General features: G+C 42.7%; 1 protein-coding gene across 1 annotated transcript in view; it reads left to right on the plus strand.

Moving 5' to 3' along the window:
- Hsdl2 (hydroxysteroid dehydrogenase like 2) overlaps positions 1 to 18925 on the plus strand; it is a 33520-nt gene extending 14595 nt beyond the window's left edge. The window contains exons 7-11 of the mRNA XM_038347422.1: positions 3044 to 3238; positions 7531 to 7602; positions 13656 to 13940; positions 15710 to 15838; positions 18052 to 18925. Of these exons, the coding sequence (XP_038203350.1) occupies positions 3044 to 3238; positions 7531 to 7602; positions 13656 to 13940; positions 15710 to 15838; positions 18052 to 18164 (794 nt within the window). The 3' untranslated portion in view covers positions 18165 to 18925. The remainder of the gene's footprint in view (positions 1 to 3043; positions 3239 to 7530; positions 7603 to 13655; positions 13941 to 15709; positions 15839 to 18051) is intronic.
- The last annotated feature ends 1751 nt before the right edge of the window (positions 18926 to 20676 follow it).

A 20676-nucleotide genomic window follows, 5' to 3' on the forward strand; every position in this document is an offset into this window, starting at 1 on the left:
CACTAGAACATACAGAATGTATCGTGGAAGCCAACAGAAATGGTTTCAACAAATTCTTTTAGATTTTTTCAGATTGAAAGACTAATTGAAAAAGTGGTAGTTGCAGTTAGGCATATATATCTGGCGATTGTCCAGATACGCTGGTGATAGTGGCAGAAGACTCACTTGAGCATGGAACTTCACAGTATGCCAGAAGGTAATATTGTTTGTAAAAAATACAGTAAAATTAGCATTCTCTAGCACTGAAGAGAGAAGGTTTTAACTTATTTATTCATTTATTTTACTTTTTTGAGGCAGAGTCTCTCTATCATATAGCTTTGGCTTTCCTACAATTCACTATGTAGACCAGGCTGGCCTTCAAATCACAGAGATCTATCCGCCTCTGCCTATAAGTGCTGGGAGGCACCCAGCCAGGTTTTACCTCCTAATACCTCAAAAAGTTTCACTTTTTTGAGAATGTGGATTTTGAGCAAAGATTCGGAAGTGATTGAAGCTAGCCTTGTGGCTGAGAGAAAAGTGTTTAAGGATGCAGCCAATGCAAAAATTCTGTGGATGGAAATGCCTGTTATCAGGATCCAGGAACAGTGAGAAGACCTTAAAAAAATTCACTGGAACCTACAATGACTACAGTAAGATTAATTGTTGCAGGATCTTTGTACACCGTGTGAAGATGTATTACTGAGATTGGTGTAATAAAAAGTTGAATGGTCAATAGCTAGGCAAGAGTTTTGGGTGGGATTTCTGGGCAGAGCGAGAACTCTGGGAAGAAGATGGATAATGGGGGAAGCAGGATGGATCATATGGAGATGAGGTAACAAGTCATGTGACAGGATGTAGATTTAAAAATATGTATTTTATATATATGAATGCGTTGCCTGCATGTACATCTGCACACCACTTGAGTGCATTGGATCCCAGGAGACTACAGTTCTAGATGGTTGTCGGCTGCCATGTGAATGGTGGGAATTGAACTCAGGACCTCAGGAAGAGCAGCCAGTACAGTCTACCACTGAGCCCTCGCTCTAGCCCTAGATTTCAGTGTTGATGAGTAGTAAGTGGATGAAAGAGTGTGCAGTGTGCCTGCCTTCTGCTAGCTCTAAACTGGCCCTTCTGTACAAAGCTTGTGGAATAGGTAGACATTGCATAACAGGAAGGATGGAGGGTATTATCAGGTCTTTGCTAGCTCTGAGGTATTTGTTTTAGGTGGTTTACTAGACACTTTGGAGCCACTGGATTCATTAGGCCCTTGACACCACTGAATTTACAGTTGTGTTCTTCATGATGACTGCTACAGTAGTCACATAGAGAGCACTCTTGAAACACAGAAGGAGGCCTTGCAGCCCATGTTAAAGAGTTAAAGAGTTTCAGATGGAGGTATAAATTGAAGGATGGTCTCCAGGGGACGTTGGGGTCAGCAGGAAGGAAACTAGGCAAGATATTCATGGACAGTAGAAACAACAGACAATCACATGCAGTATGGGAAACCTGTGTGCATAACGGACTGCCCGGAGGTTGAGGAGATGTGTGCATAATGGGTGTGGGCTGTCATTTCCCATGGCATTTGAGCATCTGCAGTGCTTCAGGTTCACTGGAATGCTGGGTAGAGCGGGTGGGAATGGGTGAACTAGACTTTGGTCTAGCATGTCAACTTAAGCAGCCTGATTTTTTTTCCTTCTTGGCACAGAGGGTTAAACACAGGCCTTACACATCCTAGGCAAGTACTCTATTAGAGTTCCTTCCCTAGCCTGGCAGCTTCAGTGTCAAGCGATTCAGTAGAGAGCTATTGGAAAGATTTTAAAAGGAGAGTGGTAATAAGCACAGGGGGGTAGGAGCAGTAAAGTCATCTGGTGTTTATGTAGACATTTAGTCTGACATGGTGGGTGAGTTAGAGACAGGAGGCTGGACGGTTAGCTAGACTTCTGCATTATTCATGAGTGAAGGCAAATGAAAGTGATTCAAGAGAGTAGCTGTGCTCCAGGCTGGAGGTGAGGTGTCTGCGTTTACAAACACATTCCCTCTTGTGTAAAGTTTATATAACTTGAACCATCAGTGATCTCCCCTGACTGCCTTTCAAGGAGATAGGGATTCATCCTACTTAGTGGGATGGACACCAGGAAACATATTAGTATAGCAGCGGTGTCCCAGCTGCCTGCTGGCTTGGCTGGGCTCAGCCCTGCTCCTCCACGCTGGTAGCTGTGCCCCTGGCTGTAGACTTTGCCTCTGATGGATTTAGCATTTGCAGAGAAGTGCTGGGGCCAGAGGAGGGTCGCGGGCTCTCAGCTAGGTTGTTTTCAATTGTGATTTTTTTCTTTTTACAAGATCTTTTCAATTTCTGCTGAGTAGAGGGAGTGGCTGCCTCTTAACTCTTGGCAGGTCTGCATCTGAGTGGTGGAAACAGGACAGTCCACTTTGGAGCAGATTTTATGCAGGCGGGGGTGGCCATGTAGCTGCTGGTTTGATAATGGCAGCAGAGAGGAGAGTCACCTCCAGCCTTGTCATTCCTGGTGGTACCGTAACAAATAAGAAATATGTGTTTTCTAATGCAAGGAGCAGAGACGAAAACACTGGGAAGAGAGCTTCATATTTTAGAGAAAGGAAGTTAAGATTCAAAGGGTCGCAGTAGCTTGCCAAAAATCTTGGCCCAGTCGGTATAAAAACCCCACTCGCCCAACTTCCAGCTGTTTTTGTTAGCCTTCCCTGGCTTTTTAAACTCCCAAGACTGCTGTACAAATTCTTGAACATTCTAAATGAGAACTCTAAGGAGGTTTGCTGTGCTTCTCATGAAGGATTTCTGCAGGTGCAGGCTGCGTTGAGTAACGGACGTATCTGCTTGTTTGTCTCCTTGGTTCTGTGTTGAGTAAGGGACATGTTTGTTTCTTTGTCTCCCTGGTTCTGTCTATAGAATGTTAGCGAATTCCTTATCGTGGCCTTATTTTTCATCATCTGAGAAAGAAATTTGCTTTGGCAATTTTGAGTAGAGTATCGTCTTATTATTCCATAGTCTTCTTTGACATTGAATCGTGTGTCCATGTTTTCTCCACAGCCATACATACCGCTGCTATGGATATGCTTGGAGGGTCTGGCGTTGAAAACCAGTGTAGAAAAGTTGACATCATTGCAGATGCTGCATACTCCATTTTCAAAAGGCCAAAAAGTTTTACTGGCAACTTTATTCTTGATGAAAATATCTTAAAAGAAGAAGGAATAAACGATTTTGAGGTCTATGCAATTAAACCAGGTAATGCTTATGGCTGTTTAAAGTAATAATGTCTTCCCACATTTTATGCAATCAACGGACATGTTTTGTGTGTGTTTGTATGGTTATAAAATGAGTATATTATGTTAGAAGCTATCTTCCACTGAAGGGAAACCTCCATACCACCTCTACCTTAAAAGGCAATAAACAAATAGAAGCGAGCTTTTGACACTGCAGGAGGATGCAGAAGTTGTCTCAGTTATCCACTTCCAAATTAGGAAACTGAACATTTTGAAGTTAGTCTTAGAAATCTGAGTAAAGATTCAGACACGTGTGACACATGATTCAGGAGTAGAGTTCTTTATTCTCCTTTTTCTCAAACAAACAAAAATCCACCCCTTTTAAAATGTTTGTTTTTAAGCACAACCTCGTAGACCATGAGGATGCAGGATCAAGTCTGCCTTACAAAGAGTTGTCTGATTTGAGAATTTCCAGAACCTCCCACTCTTTAAAATCTCTTCCTTTGAAATTACAGATGACTATGATAATGAACTTTTACTTTATCTGAAATATATTTATACCATGCAGGGTGCAGAGGTCGCCACTGTACTCCCAGCTCCTCAGGAAGCTGAGGTAGAGGGTGGCATGAGCCCAGGAGTATGCCACCAACCTGGGCAATCTACACCTTTCTCTAAATAAGTAAACAAATGATATATTCTAAATAATAGAGATTGTAGCAAAAAACTTGGAATTCTAGTTGTACATAAGCGTATTTTAAGTGTTACTCATGAACCTGAGCTTATACATAACTAAATTACATATTTATATTTTTTTATCCCTCAGTTACAATTAAATTAAATAGCTGGCTACCATTTCAGAGCATGTTCACATGAATTATCTATGTAATCTTCCTAGCAGCTCTGTGAGGGAAGCAGTGGTAGCCGACCGAAAGCTTGGACATGGGGGCTGGGCAGATGGCTCAGCCAGAAGAGTGCTTGCTACCCGCGAACTGAAGTGTGGTTCCCAGCTGGGAACTTCCATCACTCCAGCTCTCGGGGATCCTGCGTCCTTTCTGGACTCTGTGGGTGCTCACATGCATTTACCCCCCATCTCTGTCCCTGTCTCTGTCTCTCTCTCTTGTACACAACTAATAAAAATGAATCCAGCAGGGCATGATGGCGCACGCCTTTCATCTCAGCACCCAGGAGACAGAGTCAGGCAGATCTCTATGAGTTTAAGGCCAGCCTGGTCTACAAAAGAAATTCTGGGCTAGCCAGAGCTACAGAGTAAGACCCTGTCTGAAGAAAACAAAAGTTTAAATAACTGAGTCTGAAAAGCCCTAGGTAGAAGCCGCCTGGACTGGGCGTGTAGCTCTGCCCCGCACCAGCTGGGCAGTGTCAGCGTGCCACCTTGTCTGTACAGGATTTCAGAACTGCGAAAGTGTGGATCGTGTGTGTGGCAGACCGGCAATGTGGTATTTAGTAGTTAATATTTACAAGTAATAGAATGGGTTCAAAGCTATATTAGCATCTAGCCTGTGGGAAGATGGCTAATACGTGGAAGAACCTGAGTGAGACACACTTAGGTCCTCTGGATTTGGAACGCTGTAACGATTCCCTTAGGGCTTTTGTGTCGGTGGACATTGTTGTGGGATCCACCTCTAGACCTTGCACATGAGCGAGCACACACTCTTACCCTTGGGCTGTATTCCCAGCTCTTGGCTTTCTGAGTAAGGGTCTCACTATATAGTTCAGGTTGGTCAACTCATTCTGTTTGCCTCTGCTTCCTTAGCTCTGGGACTGCAGGTGTGTACCACCATATCTGGCTTGTTTTCAGTTTTAAGATATGTCTTTGTATATAGATTTTTAAATTTGTGGCCTTCAGTCTTAGCATTTGGGGAGTGGAGGAAAGAGGAACGTAAGTTTGAGGCCAGCTTCCACTGAATAGCAAGATCCTGTCTCCTCCCCATGCCCAAATCCTTCCAAGAATTAAGAAACATGATGAGGTACTGTGATTTTTAGGGTATAACAAAAATTAGTTTACCCTTGCCCTAGGTGTGAGAGGTCCTACACTTCTGAAAGCTCTGTGACCCTCAGATCTCTTCATATACGCGTCCTGTAGGTGTCATTATGTTAAGATAATGCTAAGATAGTTAACTTCCTAACCACAACTGTGAGTTGAAGAGAGGTCCAGTGAAATCAAATAGCTTAGCTTTGCTTAGTTTTCATGATGATAGAAAGAAATCTAAGAGACAAAAGATCCAAATACATGGATGCTGGGAACAAGACTTTAATTAGGGCCCTGGCTCTCACACCGAGTAAGAAGTTAATTGGAGGGGATGTAGGATGAGGGCATAAGTACAATGAGGATGCAGGCTCCTGAGATTGTAGGTGAGTAACAGCTTTGCATTAAGAGGTTTTATTTATTTTGTTTTAGAGCTAATCTTAGTCAGAAGACCAGCGAGCAGTATAACGTACAGCCAGGCTTAGTGGTACATACCCTTATTTCCAGCACTCAGGAGGCAGAGGCAGGCAGGTCTCTGAGTTCAAGGCCAGCCTGGTCTGCATAGTGAGTTTCAGGACAGCCAGGTCTATGTAGAAAGACCCTGTCTCAAAAAAAAAAAAAAAAAAAAAAAAAGAATCAAAACAACGACAAGATACAAAGTAATGAATTAAATGTGGTGTTTTCTTATGTGGCTTGTTCTTATCGATCTCTTTATCCCCTTACTTTCCCCTGTACAGTACTTCCTCTGTACAGTACTAAAATTCATAGGGCAGTACAAAAGACCCAACAACCGAATCGGCCCTAAGCAGAACCGTGCTGTAGGTATAACAACACTTGACCTCAAATTGTGCTCCAGGACAGTACTGACAAAGACATCACGATCCTGGCACAAAAGCTGCCATCTAGGCCAGAAGGAGAAGAATTGAAGATCTCGAGATAAATCCACAGGGCTACAGTCACCTAATTTTAAATATTGATACTGCGGAAAGGCAACCTCTTCAACATATGGTGCTGGGAAAATAGAAAGAACTGCAAAAATTTAACATATCTTTAAATCCCACAGCCAGTAAATGGGCTAAGGAATTGATGGGCAGTTCAATAGAGGTGACAGGTTAGTTTGTGCAAGTCAGATCTCCAGCCAGGTGTGGTACATGCCTTTAATTCCAGCATTTGGGAAATAGTGAATTCAAGGCTAGCCTGGCCTACATAGTGAGACTGTGTCTCAAAAACCAGAAAAACAAAACAAAAGAAAAAGGTTGAGTGTGTCAATTGCTTTCTGTGGAAACATGAGGACTTGAATTTGGATCCAGTCAAAAATCAGGGGACTGTAGCCATGTACGTTTCTCTCTGGCTCTTCAGGTCTACTCTGCTGACCTATACGTCAGCTTTGGTGACAGAACCGTGAAGTCGTTGTCACCACTGTTACCACCATGCTGTAGTAAAAGGCTGAGTATGTTTTGCACACTTCTGATCTCAGAGCTGGGAGACAGGAAACAGATTTGTTGGGCCATTGGTCTAACTGAATCAGTGAGCTCCAGATTCAATGAGAGCTGTAAAAAATAAGGTGGGAAGTGACTGAGGAGGACACTGATGCTGACTTCCAGCCTCTACGCACACGCGCACGTGCACGCGCACACACACGCACACACACGCGCGCGCGCACACACGCACACTCACACGCACACACGCACACTCACACGCACGCACACACGCACACGCACGCACACACATGCACTGAGAGAGACAAACCACACATACATGTAGACACGCACACTTTTATTTCCCTGCATACAAATACATACCTGGCATTAGTCACATATAATTCCAGTGGGTGGGAGATAGAGGCAGGAGGATTGCTGCAAGTTTCCTGGTTCTAGGTTAGCCAGAGCTAGTAAGACTTTGTCAGAAAATAAAATGAAACAAAAAGTTAGATCTTAGCCAGGCAGTGGTGGCGTGCGCTTTTAATCCCAGCACTTGGGAGGTAGAGGAAAAGAGATCTCTGTGAGTTCAAGGCCAGTCTGCTTTACAGAACTAGTCTTAGGACAACCAAGGCTCCACAAAGAAACCCTGTCATGAAAAACAAAGAAAAAATTAGATTTTAAGATGAAGTTTGTCATAGTGGAGGAGGATAAGTAAGTTACAGAAAAGAATAATAAATTAGATCAAATAGTTCAAGTTACCTATGGACCCTTTCCATTGACACAAAAGGATTTTTTAAAAAGGATATACATGTTAATTAAAATTGTTAAATTTGTATGTAATATAGTATAATAATTATTACATGATTATTACATAATTATTATAACATTATTTGGTGGTTAATTTTTCAGGCCATCCCTTGTTACCAGATTTCTTCTTAGATGAACATCCTGATGAAATTGTGAAGAAAACAGAATCCCATGGTAAGATTCTAGGGCATGCTTTATTTTATTATTATTATTTTTTATGTGTATGAGGATTTTGCCTGCCTGTATGTCTGTATACCACATGCATGCCTGGTGCTGCAGAGGCCAGAAGAGGGTATTGGATCCCCAAATGGACTGGTGTTAGAGATGGTTGTGAGCTGCCATGTGGATGCTGGAAATTGAAGCAGGCTCCTCTGGAAAAGTAGCCAATGTTCCTAACTGCTGAGTTATTGCTGAGTTATCTCTCTAGTACCAAGATTCTAGAATATATATGTGTATATATACACCCACATATATATTGATACAGGGTCTCACTATATAACCTTGGGTGGCCTTGAACTCACAGAGATCCACCCTTCTCTGCCTCCCAAGTGCTGGGATTAAAGGCATGTACTGCCATGTCTGTGCAAACCATATTTTAAATATGAAAATTATGAACACTGTTTCTTGTAAAACATGGAATTGATGCTATAATATTTTTGCCCTCTATCTCTAAACCAGAGGTTCTCAACTGTCCTAAAGCTATGACCCTTTAATACAGTTCCTCATGTTGTGATTGACCCCAACCATAAAATTACTTTCTTTGCTACTTCATAATTGTAATTTTGATTCTGTTATGAATCGTAATGTAAATATCTTATTTGCAAGATATCTGATAGAGGACACCTGTGGAAGGGTTGTTTGGCCCCCAGAGGGATTGCAACCCACAGTTGGGAATCACTGCTCTTAACTAGTCTGTAAGTTAAACACATTATGTAAAATTCTGTAAGTCTAGAAAGAAAGATTTTTTTTTTTTTGGTTTTTCGAGACAGGGTTTCTCTGCAGCTTTAGAGCCTGTCCTGGAGCTAGCTCTTGTAGACCAGGCTGGTCTCGAACTCACAGAGATCCGCCTGCCTCTGCCTCCCGAGTGCTGGGATTAAAGGCGTGCGCCACCACCGCCCGGCTAGAAAAAAAGATTTTTGTTTTGTTTTTGTAACTGTTCCCAAGTTTTATTTTTTTCTTGACAGCCGTCTTTGAATAGTTTATGTTGGTATTTGGAGGAAAATGTGTTGTATTAGAGTATATCTAACATAATTTTTACAGTGTGCTATTGATACTTTATGAAGAGAATTAATTTCTTTTTTTTTCTTGATTTTTTTTTGTGGGGGGGGCATTGAGATATGGTTTTTCTGTGTAGCCTTGGCTGTCCTGGAACTTGCAGACCAGGCTGGTCTCAAACTCACAGAGATCTACCTGCCTCCATCTCCTGAGTGCTGGGATTAAAGGTGAGTGCCACCACCACCCAGCTAGGGAGTTCATTTCAAAGGAGGTTTTGGGCTTCCCTCATTTTGTTTTTGTAACTCAGAGACAATGGGCTTTGAATTATTGGCATATGTGTGCCTGTGTGTGTGTGTATGTTACATTTTAATCCTTGTAATCTATCTAGCATACTTATACCCGTGGTTTAGTGAAACACATCACAAGAAACATTTTGTAACAAAAGTTTCTAGGAACAAATTTTCTCTGTGCCTTTAAGCTGTCTGTAGGACCTTGATGCATTTACTGCCAAGCTTTATTTCCAGATTAGTCACATCTTCTCTGTGTTTATGCTTTGTCTAAATTTTTTTTTTGTTTTTTTGTTTTTTTGTTTTTCGAGACAGGGTTTCTCTGTGGCTTTGGAGCCTGTCCTGGAACTAGCTCTTGTAGACCAGGCTGGTCTCGAACTCACAGAGATCCGCCTGCCTCTGCCTCCCGAGTGCTGGGATTAAAGGCGTGCGCCACCACCGCCCGGCTTGTCTAAATTTTTGAAGAAGCTAAAAATTAGGTAATAAAAGGATAATTTTTCTTTTGTACAATTAAAAAAAAGCTATAGAAAGGAAGATAGTGACTCATAGCCCTACAGTCCAGGGACTTTGGATTTAAAAGTTAGATCCCAGATTTACCAGGAGGAAAAACCCAGGAAACAAGATATCAATCTCTTTCTCAAAAGGTTTCTTGCAGAATAGCAGAAGTCACCCAGAACTCTTAGTAAGCCCTGGTTTTGACCCAGCACCCTAAGGTTGGATCTGTCTTCTGGTGGGAGACATATGAGCTGAGTTTATCTAAGTTCTTGTTTTCAAATAAGAAGCATTTCATTGGTCATCGTACATTCCTTAGTGTGCTGAGTGCTTTCCCAGCATATTTGTGTACATCGTTTACTACTGAGGGCCTGAGCAGAGCTGTGCTCACACAGCTTCAGGTGGCAGAACCAGGGTTTAGATTCTCTTTTTTCTAATTCCAAAGCCTGTGTCTTTAACCAGTGTACACAACTGGCGTTCCTAAAGCCTGAATCCTTAAAAGTCCCTTACAATGTTAAAAGTTGCCCAGTAGTGCCATGTATTAATATATAATGAGGAGTTGCCACAGAGACTAACTGTGTAGTTGCTGTGTTCAACAGCTCTCTCCCTTTGGGCATAATTACACTAGGAACAGTATCAGTCAGACGTCGGTTGTGACTGTGGAGTCAGAACGAGGGGCTAGAAGAGTGGAATCTGAGACACTGACCCTGGGCTTCACTGGGTAGATTTGTCATTAGCAGTTTCCTTTACCAAAGTGCTCTTCTCATCCAGAGGTCGGGACACTCCTGTCTTTTGGCAGCCTCTTCTCCACACAGTGCTCCAGACAGCAGTGAGTTCTGCTGCTCTCTCTGCCTGTCCTCTCTCGTCACCACTAGCAGGCACAGTGGACATCTCCTGTAGGCACCGTGGTGCACTTACACAGCCAGTGGTTAGAGATCTGGCCTGCGGTGGAGCTTGCCTCTGCCAGAGGGTTTTCGTGTGCATATCCAGATCTATTGCATGTTAACTGTGTATTTTGACTAATAAAAGCTCTGTGTGTAGCCCTCATTTTCCTGGTTAGAGATTCACATTTCTTTTGAATCTACTACTGATAATTTGTTCTGTGAATATTGATTAATGTATCTGTATATGTACAGAGATATGATAGATTAACACATACATCATATGTATGTTTTACATATATATTCATATCACACACATATACATTTATCTGATAAAATATATGTTATATATAGAGGGAGAGGAGAGAGTATAAACACTGCACTTGGTTTTAAATGAATGGAGTTTTACTTTTTCCAGCAAGCACATTATTGCCGTTTGTTGTTCCTTATCTTAGCTCCCTGCTGGAACACGGAGCCTACTTGGTCTTTTCTAGTTTATTTCTTTATTGTTACTTAGTTATAGTTTTGATTGCTTATGTTCATTTGCTCTAAGTTCTCAGAACTGTGCATTCCTAGCTTGGCTACCCTCTCCCTGTCCCCTATAGTCAGCGGCACCCTTTGTTAGTCTCTCTTCTTGCATTTTTCTTTCTTTTTCTTTTTTTTTTTTAAATATTTATTTATTATGTATACAATATTCCATCTGTGTGTATGCCTGCAGGCCAGAAGAGGGTACAAGTCTTCATTTCAGGTGGTTGTGAGCCACCATATGGTTGCTGGGAACTGAACTCAGGACCTTTGGAAGAGCAGGCAATGTTCTTAACCGCTGAGCCATCTCTCCAGCCCATTTTTTTTTTTTTTTGGTTTTTCAAGACAGGGTTTCTCTGCAGCTTTTTTAGAGCCTGTCCTGGACCTAGCTCTTGTAGACCAGGCTGGCCTCAAACTCACAGAGATCCGCCTGCCTCTGCCTCCCGAGTGCTGGGATTAAAGGCGTGCGCCACCACCGCCCGGCTCCATTTTCTTTTAAATATTTATTTATTATGGCATTTTTCTTCTGTATTTGGAAAAACCCTGTCAAGTTTATCCTCAGTATTATGGAGAATAATTTGCCAAGATTCTCTACAGGCTTTTTTTTTTTGGACAGGATTTGTCTGTGTCCTAGCTGTTCTAGAACTTGTTCTATAGACCAGGCTGGCCTCTAACTCAGAGAGATCCGCCTGCCTCTGTCTCCCAAGTGCTGGGATTATAGATGTGCATCACCACTGCCTGGCTGGAGTTTATCTCTGTTCAGTTGTCTGCGCTGAGAGCAGTCACTGTTGTACTTTGTTTCTCATGTTACTGGGGTCAGAGTTGCTTCTGTACTTTATCTCTTGTTCCTCTGTGATGCACGGCTTCAGCGCCTGTTCCACACAGTGTGTCTGTAAGGCCCGAGGTATTGGAGAAGCTTCAGGTTCACAACAAAATCAGAGGAAGGTGCCAGATGGCCGTCTGTGCCCCATGCCTGATGCGGTGCCACCATCCTCCATGGTGGTGTGCTTGTCACAATTGAGACAACACATCATAAGCATAGCTTTCATGTGAAGGAACTGTTGAGTTTTATAATGAACTGATTGTATAAATAGACTTGGTTTTTTTTTCCAGCATAATCTCCTCCTGCCCCAGTGTGATGCTGTCTTCACAGCATAATCTCCTCCTGCCCCAGTGTGATGCTGTCTCCACAGCATAATCTCCTCCTGCCCCAGTGTGATGCTGTCTCCACAGCATCGTTACTGTTTCGTTCTGGTTGGTCTGCTCTCTCGTGGGAGATACCCCAGAGCTAGTGTAATGATATGGCAGGGGCAGAGTCATTGCTTTTGCTCCACTCTGTCCTTCTAATGAATTCCTTTCTCTGTAGGTTCTGAGCTAGGACCATGGTACAAGGCCAGCATAGGCCCATCTTCGCCTCTGCTAAGGAAAATCCTCTTCTTGCTTTTCCCATTTATGTGTATGAGGTTTTACCTATCTGCATCTGTAGATACCACATGTGTACCCAGTGCCTGCTGAGACCATAAGAGGGCATCTGATCCCTTGGAACTGAAGTTCCAGGTGGTTGTAAACTAACATGTGGGTGCTGAGAATTCAACCCAGGTCCTCTTAATTGCTGAACCATCTCTCTAGATCCTGCCTTTCCCATTTTTTATCAGCCTAGCTGTGGGCATGTACTTTCCATGATATGTACCACTGCAGGATTCCTTCTCCCATCTGGGCTCCTTTTCCCACAGAATCTCACCCCCAGCTCTCTTCCAATAGACTTGACCTACCCCACAGAACTCACCCTCCTCTACTCTCTGCTCTTCTCCTTTGAGAGCTTTAAGCTTTGAACTCGGAGTTAAAAGATGAGAAGGAAGAATAATATTGAATCATTCTCAAAAAGCAGCATCTGTCAAACAGAAGGGTAAGCTCAGACTCTAATCCAGAGGCTTAAATATGTGAGTGCCTTTCTCCTTTGTTTAAATAGATTGACCTGTTCCTGCTTCGAGGTTTCTCTTGAGCCAAAGCACAAGCAGGCCTGTGTTTATTAGGCTGATTCTGTGTTCTGTAGAGTTACTTCCTAGATTCATACAGCAGATTGTGTGTGGATCTAGGTTTTGTGTGTGTGTGTGTGTGTGTGTGTGTATCCTGTTCTGGAGATTAAAGCCAAGGCCTTACACATTCTAAACAAGTGTTCTAGTAATACATCTGCAGGCCTATTTTGGTACATTAAAATTATTTGTGGGTGTGTGTTTGTGTGTGCGTGCATGTGCATATAAACATGCACACATGAGTGCCCAGTTTGCATGGCACACGTGGAAGTGGTTCTCTCCTGTCACCTGTAGGATTTGGGGATGGAACTTAGGTTCAGTATGTGGGGGAAGGATTAGGTGAATACATTTTACTCACAAAGTAATATTTACTTGTCCACTAATTGAAGCTAAGTCTTGCAGATCTTCATCTTTCTTACCATGGCATCTTTTTTTCTTGTTTCGTTTTATAGCTCAGATGGACCAGCCAAAAGGGTGATTAATATCCCTTAAATTGGAATTACTTTGTGTGAACATGGTATTGTTTAGTAGTGACTTTGGTTTGGTTGTTTGTAACCTGTTTTAAAAGCCAGCCTTTCACTTTAGAGAGATACCGTCTTAGCATTCACAGCCGTGTCTTGACGTGGTTGGCTGCTTTTCCCATCAGTTAGATTTGTGCCTTTAGATGCCTTAATGGATTTAAAATCATTTGATCAAATAGGGCTATTTGCTAGCAAGTCTGTCTTGCTTTAATTTTGTGTTTGACCTTACACTGCTAAGGCCTTAAGGCTGTTTATGTAAATTATATTTTACAGATCCCGTGCCGGAAGTAAAAGAAGAGAAGCCGCAGTCACAGCCGCAGCCACCACCGCAGCCACAGCTGCAGTCACAGCCACCACCGCAGCCGCAGTCACCACCGCAGCCTCAGCCGCAGCCGCAGCCGCAGCCGCAGCCGCAGCGTCCACCTCCACTGCTGCAGCAACTGCAACCACCTAAACCACATTTTGGAGCTGTGGAAGAAACATTTAGAATTGTTAAGGACTCTCTCAGCGATGAGGTCGTTAAAGCCACACAAGCAGTCTATCAGTTTGAACTCTCAGGTGAGAACTGTGTCTGACGATAGGGCTTTTATGAAACAGTGGGAAGAAAACCAGCCTTTGGTGCCTGGATTGTTAGCAAATAATTATCGATTTGTAATTTTTGAATTATATTTGTTTATATGGAAACATGTAGAATACATTTTCACAGTGTATACTTCCAGTGTTAAATAACTCTTTGGCATATATAACCTAGGAAATAATATTTAGATGGACATACACATTGTAACAGGTAATGTAATACAATAATTTATCAGTTGTGGGCAGCTGACCACTTTTATCTTTAAATTAGGTCAGTATGAGTACAGTATGAAAGCCTCTACATAAGCCAGACTGTGGTAGCGCATGCCTTTAATCCCAGCACTCGGGAGGCAAAGGCAGGAGGATCTCTGAGTTTGAGATTGTTACACAAGAAACCCTGTTTCAAAAAACCAAATCAACAACTCTTCATGTTTTCCCATATAATAAAAGTAACACGTGTTAGTAGTAGTTTTAAGAGCTATTTTGGTTCCGCTATATGCATACTTTGTCATTCTTTATGCTATTCTCTGTCACATCTTAATCTACCCTTCTTTTTACTTCCTCTTTGTTTCTGAACTCATAGTCTATTGTTTGAGTCTTTTTTTCTCCCTGACATCCCAAACCTGCTGAACCTTTTGTGCTTATTTAATGACTTGTCTATCAAAGGCTTAGTTGTGGATGCATTGAACTGTCTGGTTGCCCCACAATTGCATCAAGGCTGCCCCGTCTTGTTGGGCAAAAATCAAAGCAGCGACATCAGCTGGACTTGTAGGGATCATCTATTCTCCCTCTTCAGATAGGTCTAAGCAGCCGGCACTTTAGACTTCTCTGTTGTCAGCTTCCTGTCCTCAGATATAAGTCAGCCATGGGCCCTCCTTTTCTCCCCAGTGGGACAGCTTCTCTCTCCTTCAGATCCCAAGCTTGATTAACTGTACTGGACTCTTCCTCAGATGGAGAGTTTGATCCAGTAGGTAGGGGGCATCTGAGTGTCTTTATTTATGACAGATGGTGACAGAAAGTAGTTCCTGGGTGCCTCTAGCAGCGTCAGGGGTCTAGGTCCCATTTCCTCCGGCCTCCTCAGGAATTGTTCTGCCGACTCTTCTTCAACGTGTACACCCTGCAGCGTCCCTTCCAGCAGTTATTTTAATGTTCTCAGCTCTAGTCTCTTATTAAAGCAGAATGTAACAGTAATCCCAAACTGTGCGCCCTGTCTTTTTCTTTCAGAGCCATACTTACCTTTACCCGCAGCTTACTCTGTTGAACATGGATCCTTCAGTTTTTCTTTGCTCTACAGAATTTGTTTTCACCATGGCCCTAGATGATGGCTGTGCCTCCAGCGGGTGTTTGATGCCCCTCCCTGTAGCACCTCTGCAGGTTCTGAGGCTGTTGACCACTTCTTCTAGAAACACCTCCACAGCCTGTTTTCTTCAAACTGAACATTATACCCAGTAAACACGGAGCCATTTCCTTCACTCCTGCTCCTCTTAAGCACTGTTGTGAGTTCTGTGTGAATCCCACTGCTCCAGCTTTCCGCTCCTCTATGCACATGCCCACACCACCTCTGTTTCCTCTCTGGAGAAGAGCCTGGCTTTTCTCTTTGTTGTTGAATGTCTGCAGAACCTAGCACAGCACTTGAACCATAGTAAGTGCCGAGTTGGATGGTAGCCTGAGGATTTTAGCCAGGGCCAGCATGTTAGCAGGTTGTTCACACTGAGGGATGATTGCGCTTATTTCTGCATTTATCTGTGCAGGTGAGGATGGTGGCACATGGTTTCTCGATCTGAAGAGTAAGGGTGGGAAAGTTGGACATGGAGAGCCCTCCGACCGGGCAGATGTGGTGATGAGTATGACCACCGATGACTTTGTCAGAATGTTTTCAGGTAAGTTCTCAACTCTCTTAGTTTACTTGTTTTAAGTAGAGAATTTTGGATATTCTACTCTCTCTTTTTCTAGATAATGAAGGTTCAGAAATGTTCCTAGCAGTGGGTGCTACCTGTGCTGAAAAGCATATAGTCTTGGGAAGGCTGCTCTTAGGTGATCTCTTCTGCCTCTTTTACCTCATCTGACAAATGGAAGATTGATGGTAGATCTTTCCTTTCTCATCACTGAGAAGCTAATAATGTAATGTTGGGAACAAATAGATAATTAAAAAGGATTGCTAAGTAGGTAGAATACTATCTGAACTAAGGTACTGTACTTTCAAAGCGTAGTCACTGGAGGCTCAGAACTCATCAATAGCCCCCTTATTAAAGTCAAGTTCTGCTTCAGCCTCACCAGATGCCATAAAGGAACCGGGAGTCAGCTTTTTCATGTACTTTTGTGGAATCTCTGTTCCCGGGAATCCTTTGTATGATTTTATGTTGTGCCCAGTTAGCTCTAAAAGTGCCTCTAAACAGAGACCGTGCTTTCATCTCCTGGCCACCCAGAACCGAATAATCACACAGAAAGTATACTAATTACATCATTTGGCCAATGGCTAAGGCATTTTCCTAGCTAGCTTTTATGTCTGAAATTAACCCATTTCCATTAATCTGTGTATCACCACGAGGCTGTGGCTTACTGGTAAGGTTCTGGCATCCTTTTCCTTCGGCAGCTACATGGCATCTCTTTGACTCCGCCTACTCTCTCTATCTCTGTTCAGATTTCCCACCTGGCTTTACTCTGCTGAGACATTGACTGAAACATCTTTATTCATCAACCAATAAAAGCAACACATACACAGTAGGACCTCCCACATCAAGTGCCAAAATAATTTTAAGAGTGATTTGTTCTGTTTTCTTCTCTAAGAGCACTATTCAAACTGGCAAGTTAGCACAAGTTTTAAAAAATTAGGAACAGTACTCTCAAGACTTTATAATATTCAAATGTAAAATCTTTCATGTAATGAATTATAAAGTGTTAAACTCATATGTTCGTTCTTTTTAAATCTTACTGAACGGTATCAGTACATTTTGAGCCTCCAAAGTTCTGTTTTCCAGTTCTGATTAAGGGATACTAGTGGGGGCTACATCATATATGAACCCAATCACCAAAGTTTAACTATTATTTGTATGTGTGTTCAGGTGCAAATGCCCAAACATATACACACATGGAGAAGGCAAATGAGGACATCTGGGGCCCTGCTCTATCATGCTCTTACATATTCCGTTCTGACAGGGTCTCTCCTGAAATCTGGAGTTGGGCTGGCTGCCAGCTAGCAAACCCCAGCAGTCCTATCTCGGGTCCTCACAGCTCTGGAGTTACAGACGTGTGTGTAGACATGCTCAACTTTTACACAGGTTTTGGGGATTCAAACTCAGGTCCTCCAGCTGTGCAGCAAGTACTCTACCTACCAAACCACTCCCTACTCTGTTTAACTTTTGTAGTAGTATTAAGTGTTCATCGAGCAAAAATTAGAAACAACACCAGAAAGAAGAAAGCACAATTGTTCAATCGTTTTTTACTACACCATTGAAAGATGATCAGTTAATTTGGGTTAGCATCCTATATACATACACACACACACACATACACACACACACACACACACACATGTACACACATGTTTATAAAGCAAAATTATATGATTATTATATTTGATCTTTTAAAATTGTACATTATAACATCTTCATGAGTTTTTGCTTCCAGTCATTTATAGTAGTTTGCTGTATCTAAACTATTATTTTTGATTTACCAGAGATTATGTGGCAATACTCAGTAAATGTTTGTTTTGTTTTTGTTTCTGTTTTTTTTTTTTTTTTTTTTTTTTTGAGACAGGGTTTCCCTGTAGTTTCTAGAGCCTGTCCTGGAACTAGCTCTTGTAGACCAGGCTGGCCTTGAACTCAGAGATCCGCCTGCCTCTGCCTCCCGAGTGCTGGGATTAAAGGCATGCACCACCACTGCCCGGCCTTCTGCAGACTGTTTCTTACATTGTCTTTTATATAACAGGATATTATTAACATCCAAGTCAGGAGCTGAGATTCCCTGGGTAGTAGTATGCAATGCTGTAATAGGAATTTCTGTGTTCTGGGGTCCCTCTTAGAATGCATGTTCTTGAAGTGGCACACCACTTAGGGCACTAATGCTGCATTCTCTGTCTCATTTCTCATTTTAGGGAAGCTGAAGCCAACCATGGCATTCATGTCAGGAAAACTGAAGATTAAAGGAAACATGGCCCTAGCAATCAAACTGGAGAAGCTAATGACCCAGATGAATGCCAGACTATGAAGGGCAAGAAGCGAAAATGACTCCTAGAAGTAAAAAGCTCAACAGTTAAAAATCTGTTGTCTCCTCCACTGTCTTATAAGAACACATATGTTTGTTCTGGAAAAAGTAGAATTTCTGTATCTATAAGACTTGAAATTGTAATTAAAACAACTAACCAATCACGTGTAAGTCTCACTAAGTGGCATCCCAATATATTGTGTTTTTTTCTTTTTTCAGTTTTTCCCTGTAAGCCTTTATTTCATTCATGCTTTTCTTGCGATATTATATATCAAGCAATAGAATTAGCTATTTACAAAACTTCTCATGTAAAAGGAAGTTCACTTATCTTCACAAAGAGCTGGGTAAAGAACTGAATCTCTCTCTTATCCACTGCCCTGGCCTTTTAAAAAAGGACTTTTGTCAGTGTATAATACTTGCAGGCGAAATTTTGTTTAACTTATAACAAGCATTTTATACTATTGATACTATTCTAGATATCTTTAAAATTTTAGCTTTTCCCTCTTTTTTCCAGATAGGGTTACCCAGCTGGCCTTGAACTCAGGGCAGGTTTCTTGCCTCAGCTTCCTTAGTGCTATGATGACAGACAGGAGCCACCATGCCCAGCTAAATTCAGTTTTCAAGTGCTAACTTATAGAATTAATTTTGCGAGTATGCCTTATGCCAGGTAGTAGTTCTCTCTGCTTACTACCTTAGCAGCTTTTTAAAAACAGATTCTTTAAATCATGTTACCTTCGAATAAAGATGAATTTATCTCTTTTTCATTCTCTGTGCCTTTTTTTTTCTTGTCATACTGTTAGGCCCATATAGTGGTGGTAATAATAATGTTAAAAATAGATACCCTAGCCTGTATAACACAGTAGACCAGTCTCAAAAATACAACAATATAGCCGGGCGGGGTGGCACACAGTTTTAATTCCAGCACTCGGGAGGCAGAGGCAGGTGGGTTTCTGTGAGTTCGAGGACAGCCTGGTCTACAGCCAGGGCTGTTACTCAGAGAAACCCTGTCTCCAAACAAACAAACAAAAACCCCCAAATTACCTTCCCTTCTCCCTCCATCCCTTCTTTGCTTTGTGGAGTCAGAAATCAGTTCTTCCCTTCCACCATGTGGGATCTCGGGCCATCAAGACTGGAGACAAGAACCTTTGTGTATCTAGCCATCTTACAGCCCCAATCAAAATGTTTATCGCCCTTCGAAAAGCATAGAAGGTGAGCTAAACCCTCAGGGTGGGCTGTTTGTGTGCCCTGCCAGGGGCTTGGCTCTAGAAAACATCTTTGGTGGTTGTAATTTCATAGAAGCTCTAAGTCATGGAAGACTGAGCTTTTGTTTGATTTGGGCAGGGGAAGTTTAAGTGTTTTGGATAAAATGGTTGGTAGTATAGCTGACTTCCTGAGTTTGAAGGTGCTTTGGCCAAATTTGGTGTTAAAAAGGAGAAATCTGCGAACGCAGATAGAGTCAGTGAAGTGACAATCTTTTTTTTTTTCTTTTCTTGTGGTGCTGAGGATCAAACCCAGGGCCTCACGCTCCTTCGGCAAGTGCTCTCCCACTGAGTTATAGCCTGAGCTCAGATGTGGCAAACTTCTTTACCTTCATGTTTGCTCAGACCCTCACAAGTCTAGCTCCAGGTGGTTCTGGTTTGGAGGTGGCTGGGCCTGGCCCACAATAAGGATTCCATGAAGATGGTGGCTTCCCAGGGAATGGGTTGGGTGTTCTCTGAGGTCCTAGACACTTTTGGGATAGCAGCTCCACGTCACACTGTCCTCTTCTGAGCCACTTACCTGCACCAGCACTCTAGCAAAGATGCTGTGTCCAAATTATTTCTCCTGCAGGCAAGGGCATAGAGCACCTGCCAGTTCTTGAGTCACTGGCTGGGTACGTGTGTCCCTGCAGGGGACATTTTCTTATGTGGATGGATTTTAGGATTTTGGGCCTTGAACCTTGTGTGACTTTCCTTTTCCTATGTCTCTTTAGCTTCCTGCTGCCAAAGGCTTTGTAGTTGATAGCTTTTACTCTGGCTTAATGCCTACTGAGTTTTTCTTCCAAAGGTCGTAGACAGCAACTGTGGCTATCCAAAGGGGTAGGAAGTCTGCTTGCATCCCGCAGGCTAGTCAGACCTGTGCTAAGGTCCTGTGTTGGTAGGCCACTCTCTCCTGTGAAGACAGAAGATGACAGTTGTCGGAGGAGCAGGAGTGTGGCTGGAGAGGGCCAGAGGGAGGGGAAATGCTTGAAGAGCTGGTTTCCTGGGGAGTGGAGAATCCTTTGCTGCAGCCCTCCCCAGGGTGAGTCAGAAGAAGTCCTGGCTTGTGAGTAGCAATGGGCTTTCCTATCAGTTCACTGCTCACTTCCCTGGTCCCTTCCTTGAGTGCTGGCCCCTTCTCCTTTCAGCAACTCCAATCTTCACAGCTCAGCTAGACAAAGACGATGATGTGGACCAGACACACCCCGTGAAAGGCAGAACTGGGAAGACTCCAACGGAAGAGGTGAGGAATCCCTTTTGCTCCACAAGAAAATGCC

The sequence above is a fragment of the Arvicola amphibius genome, chromosome 11 (genome assembly GCF_903992535.2).
Source record: "Arvicola amphibius chromosome 11, mArvAmp1.2, whole genome shotgun sequence".
Lineage (NCBI taxonomy): Eukaryota > Metazoa > Chordata > Mammalia > Rodentia > Cricetidae > Arvicola > Arvicola amphibius.